We start from the raw sequence: 19,511 nt of genomic DNA on the forward strand, positions 1-19,511 counted from the left end.
ACACCTGCAAATCCATCGGCAGATCGAAGAGAAGAAGAACAGCAATTCCAGAAACAGAAAAACAACCACTTTCTGAAAGGTAGGACTGGTGGAGAAGTGAATCCAAAGCGACGGGAAGATAGACCCCGGGGGGAGGGGCCGGCTCCAGGCAAGCGGCGGAGCAACGGAGCACAAAATCAGGACTTTTAAAAGTCTGTTCCGCTGAGGGACATCGCTCCAGAGGCTAAACCGGGGTGAAGCCCACGCGGGTTCAGTGTGGCCTCAGGTCTCGCAGGGTCACAGAAGGATTGGGGGTGTCTGAGTGTCGCAGAGCTTGCGGATATTGGAACGGGAAAGCCGGCTACAGAGACAGAGCCGACAGTAAGCTCACAGCTCGGTGTTGCCTTGAACCGGTTGCAGGCTCGGTGAGCTTGGAGCGCAGCCAGAGGGTAGGCAGACGGGAGTTACTAGGAGCTGTTCGCTGAGGGCGCACTGGGGAGTGGGGACCCGGGCTCTCGGCTCCTCTGGGCCGGAGACCAGGAGGCCGCCATGTGTATTCCTGTCCTCCAGAACTCTATGGAAAGCGCTCAGGGAAAAAAAGCTCCTGAAAGCAAAGCCGAACAGATCACTCAGCCCGGGCCCTGGTAAGGGCGGTGCAATTCCGCCTGGGGCAAAGACACTTGAGAATCACTACAACAGGCCCCTCCCCCAGAAGATCAACAAGAAATCCAGGCAAGACCAAGTTCACCTACTAAGGAGTGCAGTTTCAATACCAAGGAGAGCAGCAGAATTCCAGAGGAGGAGAAAACAAACCACGGAACTCATGGCTTTCTCCCTGTGATTTTTTAGTCTTGCAGTTAATTTAATTTTTTTCATTTTCATTTTTTTTTCTCTTCTTCTGCTAAAATTTTTTTTTAACTTTTACCCTTTTCCTTTTTAATGTTTTTAAACTAGTTTATCTAATATATATATATATATATATTCTTTTTTATACTTTTCTTTATTCGTTTTCTTTTTTTAATTATTTTTTTCTTTCTTTATTTTTGAACCTCTTTTTATCCCCAAATCAGAAGAGATCCCAATCTCTTCAATCTCTTTTTTTAATTCTTGATTGGATTTTTAATTCAATCTCTTTTTTTAATTCTTTTCTTTCTTTCTTTCTTTTTGAACCTCTTTTTATCCCCAAATCAGAAGAGATCCTAATCAGAGGAGATTGGGAGATCCCAATCAGAAGAGATCCCAATCAGGGGAGATCCCTCACCCAATCGTGAGGGGGGAGAAATCCCCCCTCACGATTTGGGATCTCTTCTGATTTGGTTAAAGCATATTTTTCTGGGATTGTTGCCACCCTTTTAGTATTTTACTTGCTCCTTCATATACTCTTAGCTGGACAAAATGACAAGGCGGAAAAATTCACAACAAAAAAAGGAACAAGAGGCAGTACCGAAGGCTAGGGACCTAATCAATACAGACATTGGTAATATGTCAGATCTAGAGTTCAAAATGACAATTCTCAAGGTTCTAGCCGGGCTTGAAAAAGGCATGGAAGATATTAGAGAAACCCTCTCCAGAGATATAAAAGCTCTTTCTGGAGAAATAAAAGAACTAAAATCTAACCAAGTTGAAATCAAAAAAGCTATTAATGAGGTTCAATAAAAAATGGAGGCTCTCACTGCTAGGATAAATGAGGCAGAAGAAAGAATTAGCGATATAGAAGACCAAATGATGGAGAATAAAGAAGCTGAGCAAAAGAGGGACAAACAGCTACTGGACCATGAGGGGAGAATTCGAGAGATAAGTGACACCATAAGACAAAACAACATTAGAATAATTGGGATTCCAGAAGAAGAAGAAAGAGAGAGGGGAGCAGAAGGTATACTGGAGAGAATTATTGGGGAGAATTTCCCCAATATGGCAAAGGGAAGGAGCATCAAAATTCAGGAGGTTCAGAGAATGCCCCTCAAAATCAATAAGAATAGGCCCACACCCCGTCACCCAATAGTAAAATTTACAAGCCTTAGTGACAAAGAGCAAATCCTGAAAGCAGCCCGGGAAAAGAAGTCTGTAACATACAATGGTAAAAGTATTAGATTGGCAGCTGACTTATCCACAGAGACCTGGCAGGCCAGAAAGAGCTGGCATGATATTTTCAGAGCACTAAACGAGAAAAACATGCAGCCAAGAATACTATATCCAGCTAGGCTATCATTGAAAATAGAAGGAGAGATTAAAAGCTTCCAGGACAAACAAAAACTGAAAGAATTTGCAAACACCAAACCAGCTCTACAGGAAATACTGAAAGGGGTCCTCTAAGCAAAGAGAGAGCCTACAAGTGGTAGATCAGAAAGGAACAGAGACAATATACAGTAACAGTCACCTTACAGGCAATACAATGGCACTAAAATCATATCTCTCAATAGTTACCCTGAATGTTAATGGGCTAAATGCCCCAATCAAAAGACACAGGGTATCAGAATGGATAAAAAAACAAAACCCATCTATATGTTGCCTTCAAGAAACTCATTTTAAGCCCAAAGACACCTCCAGATTTAAAGTGAGGGGGTGGAAAAGAATTTACCATGCTAATGGACATCAGAAAAAAGCAGGAGTGGCAATCCTTATATCAGATCAATTAGATTTTAAGCTAAAGACTATAATAAGAGATGAGGAAGGACACTATATCATACTCAAAGGGTCTGTCCAACAAGAAGATCTAACAATTTTAAATATCTATGCCCCCAACGTGGGAGCAGCCAACTATATAAACCAAATAATAACAAAATCAAAGAAACACATCAACAATAATACAATAATAGTAGGGGACTTTAACACTCCCCTCACTGAAATGGGCAGATCATCCAAGCAAAAGATCAACAGGGAAATAAAGGCCTTAAATGATACACTGGATGAGATGGACATCACAGATATATTCAGAACATTTCATCCCAAAGCAATAGAATACACATTCTTCTCTAGTGCACATGGAACATTATCCAGAATAGATCACATCCTCGGTCCTAAGTCAGGACTCAACCGGTATCAAAAGATTGGGATCATTCCCTGCATATTTTCAGACCACAATGCTCTGAAGCTAGAACTCAACCACAAGAGGAAGTTTGGAAAGAACCCAAATACATGGAGACTAAATAGCATCCTTCTAAAGAATGAATGGGTCAACCGGGAAATTAAAGAAGAATTGAAAAAAATCATGGAAACAAATGATAATGAAAATACAACGGTTCAAAATCTGTGGGACACAACAAAGGCAGTCCTGAGAGGAAAATATATAGCGATACAAGCTTTTCTCAAGAAACAAGAAAGGCCTCAGGTACACAACCTAACCCTACACCTAAACGAGCTGGAGAAAGAACAAGAAAGAAACCCTAAGCCCAGCAGGAGAAGAGAAATCATAAAGATCAAGCAGAAATCAATGAAATAGAAACCAAAAAAAAAAACAACAGAACAAATCAACGAAACTAGGAGCTGGTTCTTTGAAAGAATTAATAAAATTGATAAACCCCTGGCCAGACTTATCAAAAAGAAAAGAGAAAGGACCCAAATAAATAAAATCATGAATGAAAGAGGAGAGATCACAACTAACACCAAAGAAATACAAACTATTATAAGAACATACTATGAGCAACTCTACGCCAACAAATTTGACAATCTGGAAGAAATGGATGCATTCCTAGAAACATATAAACTACCACAACTGAACCAGGAAGAAATAGAAAGCCTGAACAGACCCATAACCAGTAAGGAGATTGAAATAGTCATTAAAAATCTCCAAACAAACAAAAGCCCAGGTCCAGACGCCTTCCCGGGGGAAATCTACCAAACATTTAAAGAAGAACTAATTCCTATTCTCCTGAAACTGTTCCAAAAAATAGAAATGGAAGGAAAACTTCCAAACTCATTTTATGAGGCCAGCATCACCTTGATCCCAAAACCAGACAAGGATCCCATCAAAAAAGAGAGCTATAGACCAATATCCTTGATGAACACAGATGCGAAAATTCTCACCAAAATACTAGCCAATAGGATTCAACAGTACCTTAAAAGGATTATTCACCACAACCAAGTGGGATTTATCCCAGGGCTGCAAGGTTGGTTCAACATCCGCAAATCAGTCAATGTGATACAACACATCAATAAAAGAAAGAACAAGAACCATATGATACTCTCAATAGATGCTGAAAAAGCATTTGACAAAGTACAGCATCCCTTCCTGATCAAAACTCTTCAAAGTGTAGGGATAGAGGACACATACCTCAATATCATCAAAGCCATCTATGAAAAACCCACCGCAAATATCATTCTCAATGGAGAAAAACTGAAAGCTTTTCCACTAAGGTCAGGAACACGGCAGGGATGTCCATTATCACCACTGCTATTCAACATAGTACTAGAAGTCCTAGCCTCAGCAATCAGACAACAAAAGGAAATTAAAGGCATCCAAATTGGCAAAGAAGAAGTCAAATTATCACTCTTCGCAGATGATATGGTACTCTATGTGGAAAACCCAAAATACTCCACTCCAAAACTGCTAGAACTTGTACAGGAATTCAGTAAAGTGTCAGGATATAAGCTCAATGCACAGAAATCAGTTGCATTTCTCTACACCAACAACAAGACAGAAGAAAGAGAAATTAAGGAGTCAATCCCATTTACAATTGCACCCCAAACCATAAGATACCTAGGAATAAACCTAACCAAAGAGGCTAAGAATCTATACTCAGAAAACTATAAAGTACTCATGAAAGAAATTGAGGAAGACACAAAGAAATGGAAAAATGTGCCATGCTCCTGGATTGGAAGAATAAATATTGTGAAAATGTCTATGCTACCTAAAGCAATCTACACATTTAATGCAATTCCTATCAAAGTACCATCCATCTTTTTCAAAGAAATGGAACAAATAATTTAAAAATTTATATGGAACCAGAAAAGACCTCGAATAGCCAAAGGGATATTGAAAAAGAAAGCCAAAGTTGGTGGCATCACAATTCCGGACTTCAAGCTCTATCACAAAGCTGTCATCATCAAGACAGCATGGCACTGGCACAAAAACAGACACATAGATCAATGGAACAGAATAGAGAGCCCAGAAATAGACCCTCAACTCTATGGTCAACTAATCTTTGACAAAGCAGGAAAGAATGTCCAATGGAAAAAAGATAGCCTCTTTAGTAAATGGTGTTGGGAAAATTGGACAGCCACATGCAGAAAAATGAAATTGGACCATTTCCTTACCCCACACACAAAAATAGACTCAAAATGGATGAAGGACCTCAATGTGAGAAAGGAATCCATCAAAATCCTTGAGGAGAACACAGGCAGCAACCTCTTCGACCTCAGCTGCAGCAACATCTTCCTAGGAACATCGCCAAAGGCAAGGGAAGCAAGGGCAAAAATGAACTATTGGGATTTCATCAAGATCAAAAGCTTTTGCACAGCAAAGGAAACAGTTAACAAAATCAAAAGACAACTGACAGAATGGGAGAAGATATTTGCAAACCACATATCAGATAAAGGACTAGTGTCCAAAATCTAAAAAGAACTTAACAAACTCAACACCCAAAGAACAAATAATCCAATCAAGCAATGAGATATCACCTCACACCAGTCAGAATGGCTAAAATCAACAAGTCAGGAAATGACAGATGCTGGCGAGGATATGGTGAAAGGGGAACCCTCCTACACTGTTGGTGGGAATGCAAGCTGGTGCAACCACTCTGGAAAACAGCATGGAGGTTCCTCAAAATGTTGAAAATAGAACTGCCCTATGACCCAGCAATTGCACTACTGGGTATTTACCCTAAAGATACAAACGTAGTGATCCAAAGGGGCACGCGCACCCGAATGTTTATAGCAGCAATGTCCACAATAGCCAAACTATGGAAAGAACCTAGATGTCCATCAACAGATGAATGGATCAAGAAGATGTGGTATATATACACAATGGAATACTATGCAGCCATCAAAAGAAACGAAATCTTGCCATTTGCGACAACATGGATGGAACTAGAGTGTATCATGCTTAGCGAAATAAGTCAAGCGGAGAAAGACAACTATCATATGATCTCCCTGATATGAGGGAGTGGTGATGCAACATGGGGGCTTAAGTGGGTAGGAGAAGAATCCATGAAACAAGATGGGATAGGGAGGGAGACAAACCATAAGTGACTCTTAATCTCACAAAACAAACTGTGGGTTGCTGGGGGGAGGGGGGTTGGGAGAAGGGGGGTAGGGTTATGGACATTGGGGAGGGTATGTGCAATTGGGTAAATTGGAAGTCCATGAGAGACCATGGACTCTGAAAAACAATCTGAGGGGTTTGAAGTGGCGGGGGGGGGTGGGAGGTTGGGGTACCGGGTGGTGGGTATTGTAGAGGGCATAACTTGCATGGAGCACTGGGTGTGGTGAAAAAATAATGAATACTGTTTTTCTGAAAATAAATAAATTGGAGAAAAAAATTAATGATGGCAACTAACATAATAAAAAAGTTAAAAAAAAGGTAATGTGTGCATTTGTAGGATAAACCTAGTTCTGAATCACACAACTGAATGGCTGGAGGCTGGTGTGTGTGTATGTGTGTGTGTGTGCATGTGCGTGTGTGTGTGTGTGTGTGTGTGAGCGCTTCTGTGCAGACGCTGAGGTTTTCAGGATGAGAAGTGTCTCTTCTTTCCTCTGATCTGAGGGGATCTACCTGCTCCCAGTGGATCAGCTGCGAGATGGAGAGGAAGGGACATTTGAGACACACTTTGTCTTATTTGAGTTACTGATTCTGGCCAAGAGCAGGCTTCTTTGTCACCTGGGGAAACAGTGGTAGAGCATGGAAGGAGAGAAAGTGTCTCTTCCCAAGAGTAAGAAGGAACTTTACAGTATTTCCCTGGGCTCAGGTGAACAGCTTCCACGCCCCCCCCAACACAAACATGCACTTTTAATGCCTGATTACACACGTGATCACAGCTTCTGCTTTTCTTCCTGTGGGAGAGGAGCTCCTGTTCTTTCTCACCAGGTTCCCGGTATTACAGAAAGGGAAGTGGGGGACGTGACCCTGTGAGGAGAGGGCAGAGGACACAGGGGCAGGGGTGTGGCTGGTGGGGCTGAGGGTCAGTGTTTGGGATCAGCAGAGGGCGTGGGTGGGAAGGCTTCCCTGGGCATCAGCGGTGTGACTCGCCCCTGAACCCCAGGAGCCGGGGCCCCAGAGAGAGGAGGACACGGGGGATGGGAAGGGTCCTGCCCAAACCCTGGGGAGCATCGCCCTGTGAGCGAAGAGCGGCCCTGGGGGGACGGCGGAGAGTCTGGGAGCCCGGCAGGTGGGCCCGGGGCCAGGGGAGTGGCTGTCAGGGGACCCAAGGAGAGGGGGTTGGATCAGGAAAGGGGCATCAACATGTCACATGGGGGTCACCTCCTGGTGCTCTAGGGGTCCCTGTGAGGTGAGGCCAAGGTGCAGGTGCGGGCTCAGATGCGGAGCAGGGGCAGCACGGGGACCGGGTGAGGGCTGCAGGGGAGGAGCCAGCAGGGTCAGGGGGACGAGCCAGAGAGAGGCACGCAGGAGACGACACATCCCCAGAGAAGTGCCCTGAAGTGCAGGGAAAAGTCCTCATGATCCCTGAGGAGCTCAGTGTCCTGTGTGGGGACAGCAGAGAGGGGGACGTAGCTGTCACTCCGTGCAGTCAGTTAAAGCTCACTGTCAGGAACCAGAAACTTCTGTCTGTGCTGAGCAGTAGGAGCCAGACTATTGTCCAGCAGGACAGGACAGAAGGAGGCTGGCCAGGACGTGGGACAGCCAGCCGAGTCCCAGAGAGACGGGTCTGGGGCTCCCTTCCCTGGGCTGAGTCCTGACTCCGGTGCTCCAAGCTGTGCGGCCTGCAGAGTCAGCCTTTCTGGCTCCTTCTACTGATCTGTAAAGTGGGCACAAGCTTCCCCACCGGACAGAGAGTCCAGCAGGACCCAGTGAGTTAGCAGGGAGCAGAATGTCCGAACAGTGCGGGTCACAGAGCCCGCCCTCAGCAAGCAGGGACGACTACGAATTCCCGTTGTCGGTAAAGAGCTCTCAGCGCAGGACTGACGGCTGGGGGTGCTCACGACGGGCCCGGGGGGATGTTGGGATTCTCCACCGTTTGCCCCAGAGGCTGAGGTCTGAAAGCCAGTTTCATGTCGAACAGATGAGGGGGACAGCAGAGGCTGAGTTGTCCTGAACAGGTTAGGACCAATTTATTTACTCAGTTTCCCTGATCTACCAGTGTGTGTCTCACAGGGAGCTTGTGCACACGGATTTAGCACAGAAATAAGTGCTGGATCCATCCAGTCCCTTCTCAGAGCTGTCAGAGGGGTAAGAGGTCGGACCAGAGCTGCGGGCGTCATGCTCACGAGACAGGTGTCCCCGGGGTGGGATTCTCCTGCTTCTTCCCATTAAATCATGGTCATGGTCTGGCCTGGCCTGCGGACCTCACTGTAGACCGCAGTGAGAGAGTTCTCCTCTTCTAGATGTGGTTCTCCCCTACCCTGCAGTGCAGACAGAGGGTTCCAGGAACAGCTGAGGGATGCACAGGACCCAGAGGGACCCCCACAGGCCCAGGGCTGCATGGACCCCAGGAGAATGTTCTTAAGTTCATACTATGTTGTCTGGAAAGGGTTACAGATACATGGAGACAAAAGCCTACTGATGACTGGGATCGACAGGCACACACCCAGGCATAGAGGGACTTGGGACAACCCAGGCTGCCTCCTCCCCGGCCTCACCTTGTCCCTGAGGTCTCCAGACTCCTGCTGGTTCAGCTCTGCATAGTGGATGCCACCATCCGGGTCCCTGGACTCCTCCTGCGATCCTGCCCCTGAGTCACACACAGATGGAGGTTGAGTCTCAGCCTGGAAGCCTATAGCTCCCCCTCCATGACCCTCATGGCCATGACCACACCTGCCAGCCTCCTGCAGGGACATTCCTTGAGCAGCAAAATGCAGGAGAAAAGGAGCCCAGAGTTCAACGGGGGAGGGAGGTGTCTGGAGATGGGAAGGAGAAGTGCAACCTGCCTGTCCCAGGCTCCACGTTCTTCTTCATCCCACGTCCCTTCCAAAGGTACAGCCCAGCTCCGAAGATCAGCAGCAGGACCACAACAGACGCCAGGATACCGAGCAAGTGGGCAGCACTGGTCTGTCCTTGTGGGTCTGTTTCCATCGCACAGAGTGAGGAAGGTTAAGGCGACAGGGAACTGAGGACGCCCATTGCCAGGCACATGGAGACTCTGAAGGGACCTGGTCAGGAGCTCGAGAGGGAGGAGCATGGCAGGGGCTCTCACTCAGCCGATACTGAGCTCCTGCTTGGGGCCGGGGTGCTGAGAGGAGCAGGACATGGTGCCTGCCCTTGAGGAGCCTCTCAGAGCAGGGAGGGCTGACACATGCCAGGGGAAGCCAGCCAGAGCCATCCCAGGGCACTAGAGCTTACACCTTGCACCCAGGTCATCAGGGAGGGCCTCCAGGAAGAGGTGATGGGCAAGGGAGGAGTAGGAGTTTTCCCAATATTCAGGGTGGATGAGGCATCCCAGGACGGAGAGCCTTGACCAGGAATGGCTGTGACAAGTCCCCAGCCCTGGGAGTTGCTGGCACCCACTGGGGCAGGCCAGAGAGGGACCATGTAGGGGCAGCCGGGTGGGAGGATAAGAGGGAGGCAGGAGCCTGTTTCCAGAGGGCCCAGTGGGTCCCTGAGCCATGAGCTTCCTCTGGGATGAGGGATACTAAGGCAGAAGGTCCCCCAGCAGCTGGTGGAGGAGGGGATGGAGGGAGAGGAGCTCACGGGGAACCAAGTCATTCACTCACTCAGGGACACGCTGACTGTGAGCAAAGGGCCTGAGGCCGGGGCTGGGACAGGCATTCCAAGGAGCAGCAGACATGGCGCCTGCCCTCCAGGGGTTCAGCCTGCACAGGACACTAATCCTGGGCCAGAGCATCAGCTCCCAGGGTGGGGCCACTGACCACTCCTTAGAGGAGACGAGGTGTGAGGGCAGGACAGCAGCAGCTCCTGCAGGGCCCTGAGCCATTGAGGCTGAGAAGTCTCTGTGCAAACTCTGTTCATGCTGGGACTGTCCCCAGCACGCGGCCCTGTGGGACTGCCCGGGTCACAGGCCCCCAGAGCCGCTGCAGGGAGGGAGTCCCTGGATGGGAGTAAGTGGGGATTGGAGGACTCCTGACTTGGAAGGGCTGAGGGCAGAGGGAGGGGCCTGAGCGGAGGCTGGCAGCCGAGGAGAGCGGGACACATCGGGAATGCAGGCAAGCGGGTGGGTGTGACGTGTGTCTGTGAGACCAGAATCGGGCAGAGGACCCCGAGCCCTGAATCCTACAGTGAGTTGTTGGCCAGACCCCTCCGATGAGCAGCCTGGGAACAACACTGAACAGCAGACGCAGGTTGGATGTTCCTGCCAGAGTCCTGGACGGGGTGACCAAGCAGCAGGGGGTGACATAAACATGGGGGACAGAAGCCAAGAACCCTCACCCTGAGCTGCGGGAGAGTCCCTCTCCTCTGGCAGGTGCACTCACCACGGCCACAGACGTCCCCAACGTTCCAGGAGGCAGCTTTCTTGTCCGCCTGGTTGCTCACCACACAGGTGAGGTTGAGGCTGGGCCGGCTCAGGGGCAGGTTCACAGCCAGGGTCCAGGGGTTGGGGGCTGGTCCTGGGGCCGGTCTCTGCTCCAGCTCCCTGGGGAGGCTCTCACTCTCCCAGGACACTGTCAGGTCCTCCCTGGTTCCTGTGGTGTTACACTCCACTGTGACGTTGCACCAGCCTGGTGTGAGGGACACAGCCATGGCCTGGATCTGGGGAGGGGGCACAGCCTCTGGTGAGGGAGGGATGAGAGGACAGAACCTCACGTGAGTGGAGAACATCGCAGCTCCTGCTTTCTCCTGCAGATTCTCCCTGAAGCTCTGGCTTCCTCCCCCTAAGGACAATGATTGCATTTTACAGGTCACAGAGAATTGACCCAAATATACAGACGGGCTAAAAAGGAAGGAGCCACTGAGTTCAGCTCTATGTGATTCCACTAGACTGAGCCCGTCTTACTAAGCTCTCATGAGAAAATAGATGCTGGAGGTTCCCCCAATAATCCATGAGTTCTGAGAGAGTGGGGTGTCCCCTAGAAGAAGGAGAAGTTGGGAACAGGATTTGTCCTTCTCTGGGTCCTGGTCTTGATTTTTCTGCTCAGAGGGTTCCCGGGACCGCACAGTCCATGGTATAGACGGCCACTGGCCAACTCTGGAAGCCCGGAGATCAGACTCAGTCTCCACCAGGAGAGACCGCAGTGGGAGTCACTAGGAATGGCCTCCTGCAGTGTGGCTGCACCAGGCACGGAGCTTGGGGTCCTCCCAGGAAAACGTGGGACAGACTGAGAGTCAGTCTTAGGAATCTCCGTGTCCTGAGGCTCAGAAGGCCACTCTGTCTGGAGCAGAAGGACTCCCTGAGCAGGGGGGAGGGGCGCAGGGCGAGCGAACTGCTCCCTGAGGGTCTGAGGAAGGGTCACCCTGTGAATTCTCCTCCATCTGTGGAGGTTCAGAGCTGGACCGTGGAGTCTGTGAGTGAGCTGACTCGGGCAGGGCTGAGAAGGACGGGGGGATGGGGCGGGGAGAACCACACGCAGGATTCTGGATCCTGCTAGGTGACGAGTGTCCCCCATGTGCTGACCCTTAGAGCCTGAAGATGTCTTAGGTTCCAGGGCAAAGGGGAACTGAGGTTGAAAACAAGCTGACTGTAAATTAGAGATGGTTTGGATTCCCCGGACAAGCGCTGTGTGATCACAGGGTCCTCACAAGTGGGAGGAGGCAGCAGAGGAGGTGGGAGGGACACGGTGTCAGGGACTCATCCCACCTGTGCCACCTGAGAAGGGGGAGTAAGGGTCCAGAAGCCAGGGGATACTGGTGCCCCTATCCCAGAACCTCCAGAGAGGAGCACAGCCCTGCCGACATCTGGACCTCATGGCAGAGGCTCTGGGGTCTGACTCCTGCCCTACAGTCCAAGAGGACCCCCAGGGGGTGGTGTGGTCAGCCACCGATGTGCTGTTACCTGTTACAGCAGCACAAGACAGTAAGACTCTCACTAAGGACCCTGAGTCCTATGGGGACAATGAGTGTTATGGCAAAATCCCCATTTCTCCCCATTCTGTGTTCCCTCCTGAAGCACAGACGTGATCCGTCCCTGGTGTGAGTCTCAGCTTTGCCTGCACTTGTGCTGACCTCACAGCATCGGATTTCTGGGGAGAAGATTGAGTCCGAAGGCTGCGGTCTGGACGGAATCCTGCAAGCGGGGCGCACGGACACTCCCGGGGACAGAGGAAGGGGGTCAGCTGTGGGACTGGGGGAGGGGCCGCCACGTACCGTAGACCGTCAGGTGGAAATCCTGGTGATACTGTCTTCCTCTCGAATAGGACTCTTGAGCCCGGTACCGCCCACTGTCCTCAAGGGTCAGGTTGTCAATCCTCAGAGTCATTGTGTTGAGCACATGGACCCGCTTCTCGAACTTGTCCTGGCAGTTGACCCATTCTGGAACATCTCCCCCGGGACTAACTTGGAGTATGGGTGTGTAGATTTTTTTATTTATAATGCCCCATGTAATACTCTCCAGCTTGACTTCTGGAGGTAATTCTGGTTTTCTGATCACTGGAAATAGCACAGAAGCTCCTTGAATCCCCTTCAGAGGAACAGGGTTTCCAGAATCATCCACTGCAGACCCACGGGCTCCAGGACTCTGGGTCACAGCGCTGCAGACACCTAGGGCATAGGTCACAGAAAACATGGGTGGTTTTCATTAGGAATAAAGGAGGAAACCCTAGAACCCATCTTCCCGAATTCATCCCGTGTGCCCCCTTGAGTCTGGGAAGACAGGAGATGCCATGAGTTCGAGGCGAGGCTGGAATCCCTCCTGGTCCCAGGGGAGCGTCCCCTTGAACAGGTCACGGGAACTTGCTCGCCTGCAGTGTCCTGACCCCTGACAGCGATAGGACGAATGTCAGGAGATCTCGGGTCCGAAGCACGAGTATATTTCGGGGGCAGCGCCGAGAGCATTTGTGCATCAGGCAGGTTCTCACGGGGTTGCAGAGACCCCTCATGCCCACAGACCGTGTGAGCCCTACCCTTGGAGGGGGGTCGCTCCCCAGGACTCCCCTCTAAGGAGCAGAGCACCGTTAACATGAAGGACGGCCCTCAGGGACAGCAGGTCTGACAGGAGTGTGACCGTGTCGTGCTGTGACCCTGTCTCCTGCTCGCTGTGACGAAGTCTGCCGCTGTGTTCTGGGCAGCCCCGTGTAGAGACCCTCATGGGCGGGACGGAGGGCAGCCTCTGGCCAACAGTCCGCAGGGTCTACCCTCGTGGAAGTGCGTCATTTAACAGCTGCCACGGCCCAAACGGGCCTTTGCTCCCTCCTCGTGGGGCAGTTCTACTGATGTTGTCCCTGCAAACACCAGCAGCTTGGGATGGTTTCTCTGCACACAGGGACTGAGGGACGTCAGCTGGGGGCGCATGTCCGCGGCCGTGGGTGCGTGGACTCACACCCAGGACATACGTGTCACACGTGAGTGTGTAATTCTGGTTTTGTGATCACTTAAAACAGCACACGCCCAACGTGCATGGATGCGCTTCACACGCGGGTGTGTGGACAGCACGCATGGCTGTGCAGACACTGGGTAACCCATGAGAGGTCTATTAGACCAAAGGCAGCTCCATCTCAGCCTCGGACAGACCCTGCTCATCGCCCCCTGAGAGCGACCCCGGCAGCTGTCTCCTCAATAAAGCTTCGGTTTCCCACCAACATGCAGTGACCAAACTTTCTTTCTTTTTTTTTTTTTTAAGATTTTATTTATTTATTTGACAGACAGAGATCACAAGCAGGCAGAGAGAGAGGAGGAAGCAAGTTCCCTGCCGAGCAGAGAGCCTGATGTGGGGCTCGATCCCAGGACCCCCAAATCACCACCCAAGCCGAAGGCAGAGGCTCCAACCCACTGAACCACCCATGTGCTCCCCGAATTTTCTGATCTTTGCTAAATTGGTAAGAGAAAGTGCTGTGACCTCATATTCTAATGAGAATTTCTCTGTACACGAACCCGGTCACCACGTCCCACGGCTGTTGATGTCCTCTGGCCGCTGTGAGCGGTCTGCTCCTGTCCTCGGCCCGTGCCTGCGTTTCTCTCTTTAGCACCTCAGAGCTAGCTCTATATTGATAAGATCAGCCTGTTTTCTAGCAAAATAATATAGTTTTGGGTTTGCATCTCAGCGTTGTCTCGGACTAATGTCCCTGCTATTGTCCTCACGCAGTTCCACGTGCGGATCCTGTAAGGCTTCCCGGATGATCCCTCGCATAAAAAGATCAGCCCCCCTCATCAAAGTGTGCTCCTAATCCTCTCTTCTTTCCTTCTGGAACCTTCTTTCTTCAGTGTTCCGCTGTGAGTCTGACACACAGGGACCGTGCTTGGGTCTCAACCCGGGGAGGTCCGGTGCAGCAGGGCGGTTGGCGGCCTGGAGGGGAGGATCTGGGAGGCCTGAGACAGGTCCTCTGTCCCCCTGAGCGAGTGGATGGGAGCAGCCCACGAGGCCTGCGTGCTTTCGGCCTTCCCTCTGGGATGGGGACGCACCAGCCGTGCCGCCCCCAGAGTGGGCGCTAGGATGTCAGGAGAGGAAGGCGTTCCCATCCGTGTGAGCGGCTCTCACCACCACGGTGGTTCTTGACAAGCGCCCTGGGATCAGCCCGGCCTTCCCAGGCTCAGGATGGAGCCCACGTCTCTCCCCCAGCTGCCCCTCTCGGGGGCTCCTCCTAGGATCAGGGATGGGCCCTGGGACACAGACGCCCAGGGCGCGATCCCATAGGCGGCCACGGGGAGTCGAAGTCCGGCTGGGGCCTTCCTGACTGAGAGGACACTCCTGGCTGTGTCCACAGCAGCTGGCTTCCATGGCCCCTGTCCCGTCCCTGTCCCCAGGTGGCTGAGCCCCCCGAGCTGCTGGGCAGAGTGGTGGAGACGGAGGAAGGACCGGAAATCCTCCCGCGCGCAGGTGACAACAATGTCTATCGCGCCTGCGCTCGGTGTGTGCCTGTCCCCTCTCCTCAGCGGGTCGTCTCGTGACTGGACAGTATTCTGGGCTCATTCAACGCTATCCTATGGATTCTGGGCTGAGTCAAGCAGAAATTCAGGGGGCGCCTCCTCCCGAAAGTCAGCACCGTGAAGGACGTGCGTCCTCTCTCTGTCGGCCACAAACACGATGAACCCGCGCACACACAGGACATCTGTGTCGATCCATCGGGCTTCCTGGTGGCCTGGAGAGGGCTGGACTTTGACTCTTCCTGGGATGGGATTTCCTCATGAATTCATGAAGAACAACAGTGTCTGTCACACCCGTGTCCCCACCCGGTACCGGGTCAGGGCCCATCTCGGGCACAAATACGCAGAGTGTGGTGCACACAGGACACCAACCACAGTCAGAGAAGCCGCCCTTGTTCCAACAGGGGGATGGTGCCTGGGGCTCCCTGAGGGACAGCAGATCTGTCCCTAGGGTGGAACCTGCCTGCAGGGCTGTTCCCACATTGTCCCTCTTAGTGACCCCAGTGTGTGTCAGAGGGGTCTGTCCCAGGGGACAGGGACATGGACGCTGGCGTTTCTGCCGACCATGGGCAGCAGCCACGTGGCTCCGGCCAGGCTGTTCCTGAGGGGCTGCTCAATGGCACACTCCCCTCCGCCCTGTCCCCGCGGCATCTGGCTGTCCTGAGTGGGCCCTGCACACCGGGGTCCACACACCGGGGCGGGAGCTCGGCAGACCCCGCTCAGGAGCAGAGACAGAGACAGCAGACGGTCCGAGGACTGCAGGGAGCCTCGAAAATGCGTCCTTTCCTCCTAGGAGGGCAGAGGAAGTGACCACTGGTTGTCCTGGGCTCTGGGTGCTGAAGGGCCCCAAGCAGACCCCCCGGCTGCCCGTCCCTGTCAGGATGCAGGATGAGGACAGGACAGGAGGGAGACACCGAGCAGAGGCCTCAGAGAAGCTACGGGAGAGTCCCATCCGGGAGAGACCCCCAGTCCCAGGATGTCCCAACTGGAGGGTCTTGAGGGGACCTTTCACAGAGGAGGGGCTCCCTTGGGTGGGTGGACTGGTCTAGGTCACCCAGGGCAGAACCAGACCTTGAGGTGGCTTCCATCTCTCCCAGCCCAGTGCTTCCCCTGCAGGGCGATGACCTGTACCCTCCCGTCCCTGCTCTTTCCTGCCCTCCCCCTGCACTGCCCTACGTTCCTCCCTCCCAACTCTGCTGTCTGGTCACCAGGTCTGAGCAGATCTGGGGTCTCACCTCCAGCTATTGTCCTGGGAGAGGGGACTCAAGTACTCGGCGGGCTTTGGCAGGGCGGGACTCGGGGCTACCTGAGGGATAACCGGCCCCTGCTGGGAAGGGGGGAACCCGGGACAGAGGAGGCTCAGCCCTCAGGCTGCGGGGGAGGAGCGGTCCAGAAGCTGGAAGCCCACTCAGGACGGGAGGAAGACACGACAGTGCTCAGATCTGCAGAAGCTGCTGACCCCAAAGAGGGGCAGAAGGTCAGGGGTGGGGTGGCTGTGAGCAAGAGTCTGAATTTATATAAATAAGACGAAATTTGACTTTCAACCATTAACCTAAAATCTTGTCTGTTTCCCTCTCATCCTTCCTTTCATTCTTACAAAATCTTCCAACCCTGATCTTTATGGAAGAGAATTCTGTAATTTCCCTTTGTATCTCTAGTTAAACCAACTGAAAAGAAGAGAAAGCCTACATTTACCAACAGGAAGTGATTTTGTTTAAAAAAGGGTCTCAGTGACTGGCAAAGGTCATTTTCTAATGAGTAATCCTCCTGTTTACAAGTGTCCGTGTTTGCGGAATTTCTCTAGAATCGCTGCAGGAACAGAGGGGCTGGTGTGTTCACAGCAAACAGTACAGACAATAACACCTTCCCAAGCTGTCCGCGGAATTCACGGTTCTGGAGATCTGTTTTCTCCTTTGTTCTTATTTAATTGGTTACACATAAGCAAATGGACTCCGATGAAGTTAAGCACCAGAAAATGGGGCTCTTGTTAAAATAGTCTTTCAGTTTTCTTTTGGGGCCCCCTCTGCTGCCCCCCAAGTACCCCCGCCCAGATCAGAGGTCAGCAGTCTCCTGTTCCGGGCTCATCCTTACACACAGCAGGTGGGCGCAGACCCTTGAATTCTGGGGGCTCCTTACCTTCCTTTGCAAACAGAATGTCACTGGATTCGGGGCCTCATCTTGCCCAAGGAGCCAGACTAGCGCGGCCCCTCCAGCTCAGACAGGGGCTCTGGGTCGGCCCCTCCTGCACACGGCAGCTGCAGAGGCTGCTGGTCCCCTGTACACGGCAGGGGGGGGATGTCCGTCCCCACCCCGGGTCCCCTGCAGCCACTCCTGTGTCTCCTCCATCCCTCACTGCAGGAGGCTCCAGGGTCTCCCGGCCTCACCCCCTGGAAGGGGGAGGGGATTCCCTTCCAGGCAGCCGGGTCGGGTTCCCATCCTGGCCTCAGCCCAAAGCTCCCTTTGTTCCCTCTGTCCACCCCGGGGCTCTGACCCAGCGCACCGCGTGTGCTCCGTCCTCACGGAGCTGCTCCGTCTGGTTCTTCAGCCCAGACCCCAGCCAGCCCGGCAGCTCCTGCCTCCCTGCCCTCCCAGTGGCCTCCCTCCCAGGGGGCCCGGGCCACTCACTGAGGAGGAGGCTGGTGAATCGCAGGAGCCCAGAGGCCTCACACAGGTGGGGGTCTTCTGAGCAGGCGCCCATGGCCGGCTGCCTCCCTGCTGACTCCGCCTGGGCCTATGAGGAACAGCTTAGCTGAGAAGAGTTCCAAGCCCTTCCCCACCCCAGGGCGGAGCTGACTGTTAGTTCCTGGGGCACAGCGGGCCAGTCTTGACTAAACCATTCCCATCACTCATGTTAGCTCAGCACCCGCAGGGTCCTCAGGGGATAACTGGAGAGTAAATGTGGGAACAGCCCCCCTCTAGGAGGCCCAGTCCTGGAGAGACCCTGTCCCTGTGCTCACAACTGGCCTGGTGGTCCCCCTTCTCCAGCACCCCTACCCCTGACCTCTGTCCCTGGGCTCCCACTCAGCCTGGAGCTCCCTGCTGGCCAGTGTCAGCCCTGGCCAGGCACAGAGTCCCCTCCTAGAGCCAAGGACACGGGGCCTCTCCTGCTTTGGGCCTGTCCTCTGTCTTTACACCATCTCACGAGTCACATCTCCTTTCTGATTTTCTGGGAACCTCCCTGTCAGGTGTCGCAGTGAGAAGCTAGGAGCCCGAGAACAAAGCCTCCTGGGAAGTGTCACCCCCACACCCCAAGGCACACAGGGCATGTCCCACTGCTGGTCCCCAGGGCTCTGTCTGCAGCTTAGGGCATGCCTTGCCCCCCCACCCCCAGGACCAAGCCCACCCCCACAGGAGCGGCCCCACAGCCCCCCTTCCCTGTGAGGCTCTGCCAGGCCTGGGCCGGGCTCACACAGAGGCAGGGCTGGAGAGGGACACGCGCCCCATTGCCACAGGCTCAGCGGCCTCGGAGTCTCGGCTACATACGGAGGGCCAGGCCAGGCCTCCTCTTACCAGATGGGTTCCCATAACGTCTAGAACCGTGGCCTTCCGTGGACCCAGGGGGAGCAGCTCCATCACTAACCTCACACCTGTCTGCTGACCCCTCCAGAGGCAGCTCACGGGGCCCCAGCAGCCTCTCCTGTCCCATCCACACTGGGTCCTGCCCTCCCCCTGCTGATGGGTCTGGGGTCCTGTGCTCAGCGGAGGCAGGTGGTCCCGGTGTCAGGCTGGTGCAGGTGCAGGGTGGGCAGCTGAGAGGGGATGTTGTTGCCTCCCTCTGTCACAACCTTCCCCTTGAGGACAGTGGGGGCTCACACACGCGCCAGATAAAACCAGCAGCTTTCCACTAAACTGGGCGTGGCAGCCATCTGTGCTGTCCCTTCAAAAGTGTTTACTGAGCACACATGTTCCTCGGGCAGCCCCGGCGACCATATGCTGCCGTCCCTGAGCCCGCGGTGGTTTCCCAGGCAACTGACCCGCTCAACACCTGCTCTGGAACAGACTCTCCACCCGAGGATGCCATCCAGCTTCTGGGGAAGGCAGGGAGCTGCTCTCTGTGGGGCCCTTAGCAGCCAAGTACACTGTCACCAGGTAAGGGCACAGTTTATCCTGTCCTGGGTGGTGCCCCACATCTTTAGGACCAGGCACAGTCCAATAGGCACAGCCCAATAGCCCAAAACACACATCCCTGTCAGAATCTTGCTGTCCAGCGGAAACACAGGCAGACACATAGTCCGGCTCAGATTCGCTCTCAGACACAAGAAGACGGTGAGTGCAAGCACTTGAACCTGACCCGCATCTGTGCTCCCTTCAAGGACTGCAGTCCTAGAAGACATGAACAGACATTTCTGCAAAGAAGACATCCTAATGGCCCACAGACACATGAAAAAGTGTTCAAGATCACTCAGCATCAGGGAAATACAAATCAAAACCACAGTGAGATATCACCTCATGC

General features: G+C 52.7%; 1 protein-coding gene across 2 annotated transcripts; it reads right to left on the bottom strand.

Moving 5' to 3' along the window:
* Positions 1 to 8,173: 8,173 nt before the first annotated feature.
* LOC122918321 (SLAM family member 5-like) lies at positions 8,174 to 17,814 on the bottom strand. 2 transcript variants are annotated; one of them, XM_044266634.1, is made up of 6 exons: positions 17,684 to 17,814; positions 12,347 to 12,739; positions 10,519 to 10,815; positions 9,019 to 9,153; positions 8,731 to 8,822; positions 8,174 to 8,493 (listed from the first exon to the last, which is right to left on the bottom strand). In XM_044266634.1, exons 1-6 carry the CDS (start codon positions 17,754 to 17,756, stop codon positions 8,401 to 8,403), a joined length of 1,083 nt encoding a protein of 360 aa, XP_044122569.1. In that variant the 5' UTR covers positions 17,757 to 17,814; the 3' UTR covers positions 8,174 to 8,400. The 2 variants fall into 2 exon arrangements, with proteins under 2 accessions (XP_044122569.1, XP_044122570.1); XM_044266635.1 differs by lacking the exon at positions 9,019 to 9,153.
* Between the last annotated feature and the right edge of the window lie 1,697 nt (positions 17,815 to 19,511).

The sequence above is a fragment of the Neovison vison genome, chromosome 10, assembly GCF_020171115.1.
Source record: "Neovison vison isolate M4711 chromosome 10, ASM_NN_V1, whole genome shotgun sequence".
Lineage (NCBI taxonomy): Eukaryota > Metazoa > Chordata > Mammalia > Carnivora > Mustelidae > Neogale > Neogale vison.

Coding starts and splice junctions, on each gene's coding strand:
- LOC122918321 (XM_044266634.1), bottom strand. CDS start 17,756: ATGGGCGCCTGCTCAGAAGACCCCCACCTGTGTGAGGCCTCTGGGCTC. Junction 12,740..17,683: donor ATTCACCAGCCTCCTCCTCA/GTGAGTGGCCCG, acceptor CCTATGCCCTAG/GTGTCTGCAGCGCTGTGACC. Junction 8,494..8,730: donor CTGGAGACCTCAGGGACAAG/GTGAGGCCGGGG, acceptor TCTGCACTGCAG/GGTAGGGGAGAACCACATCT.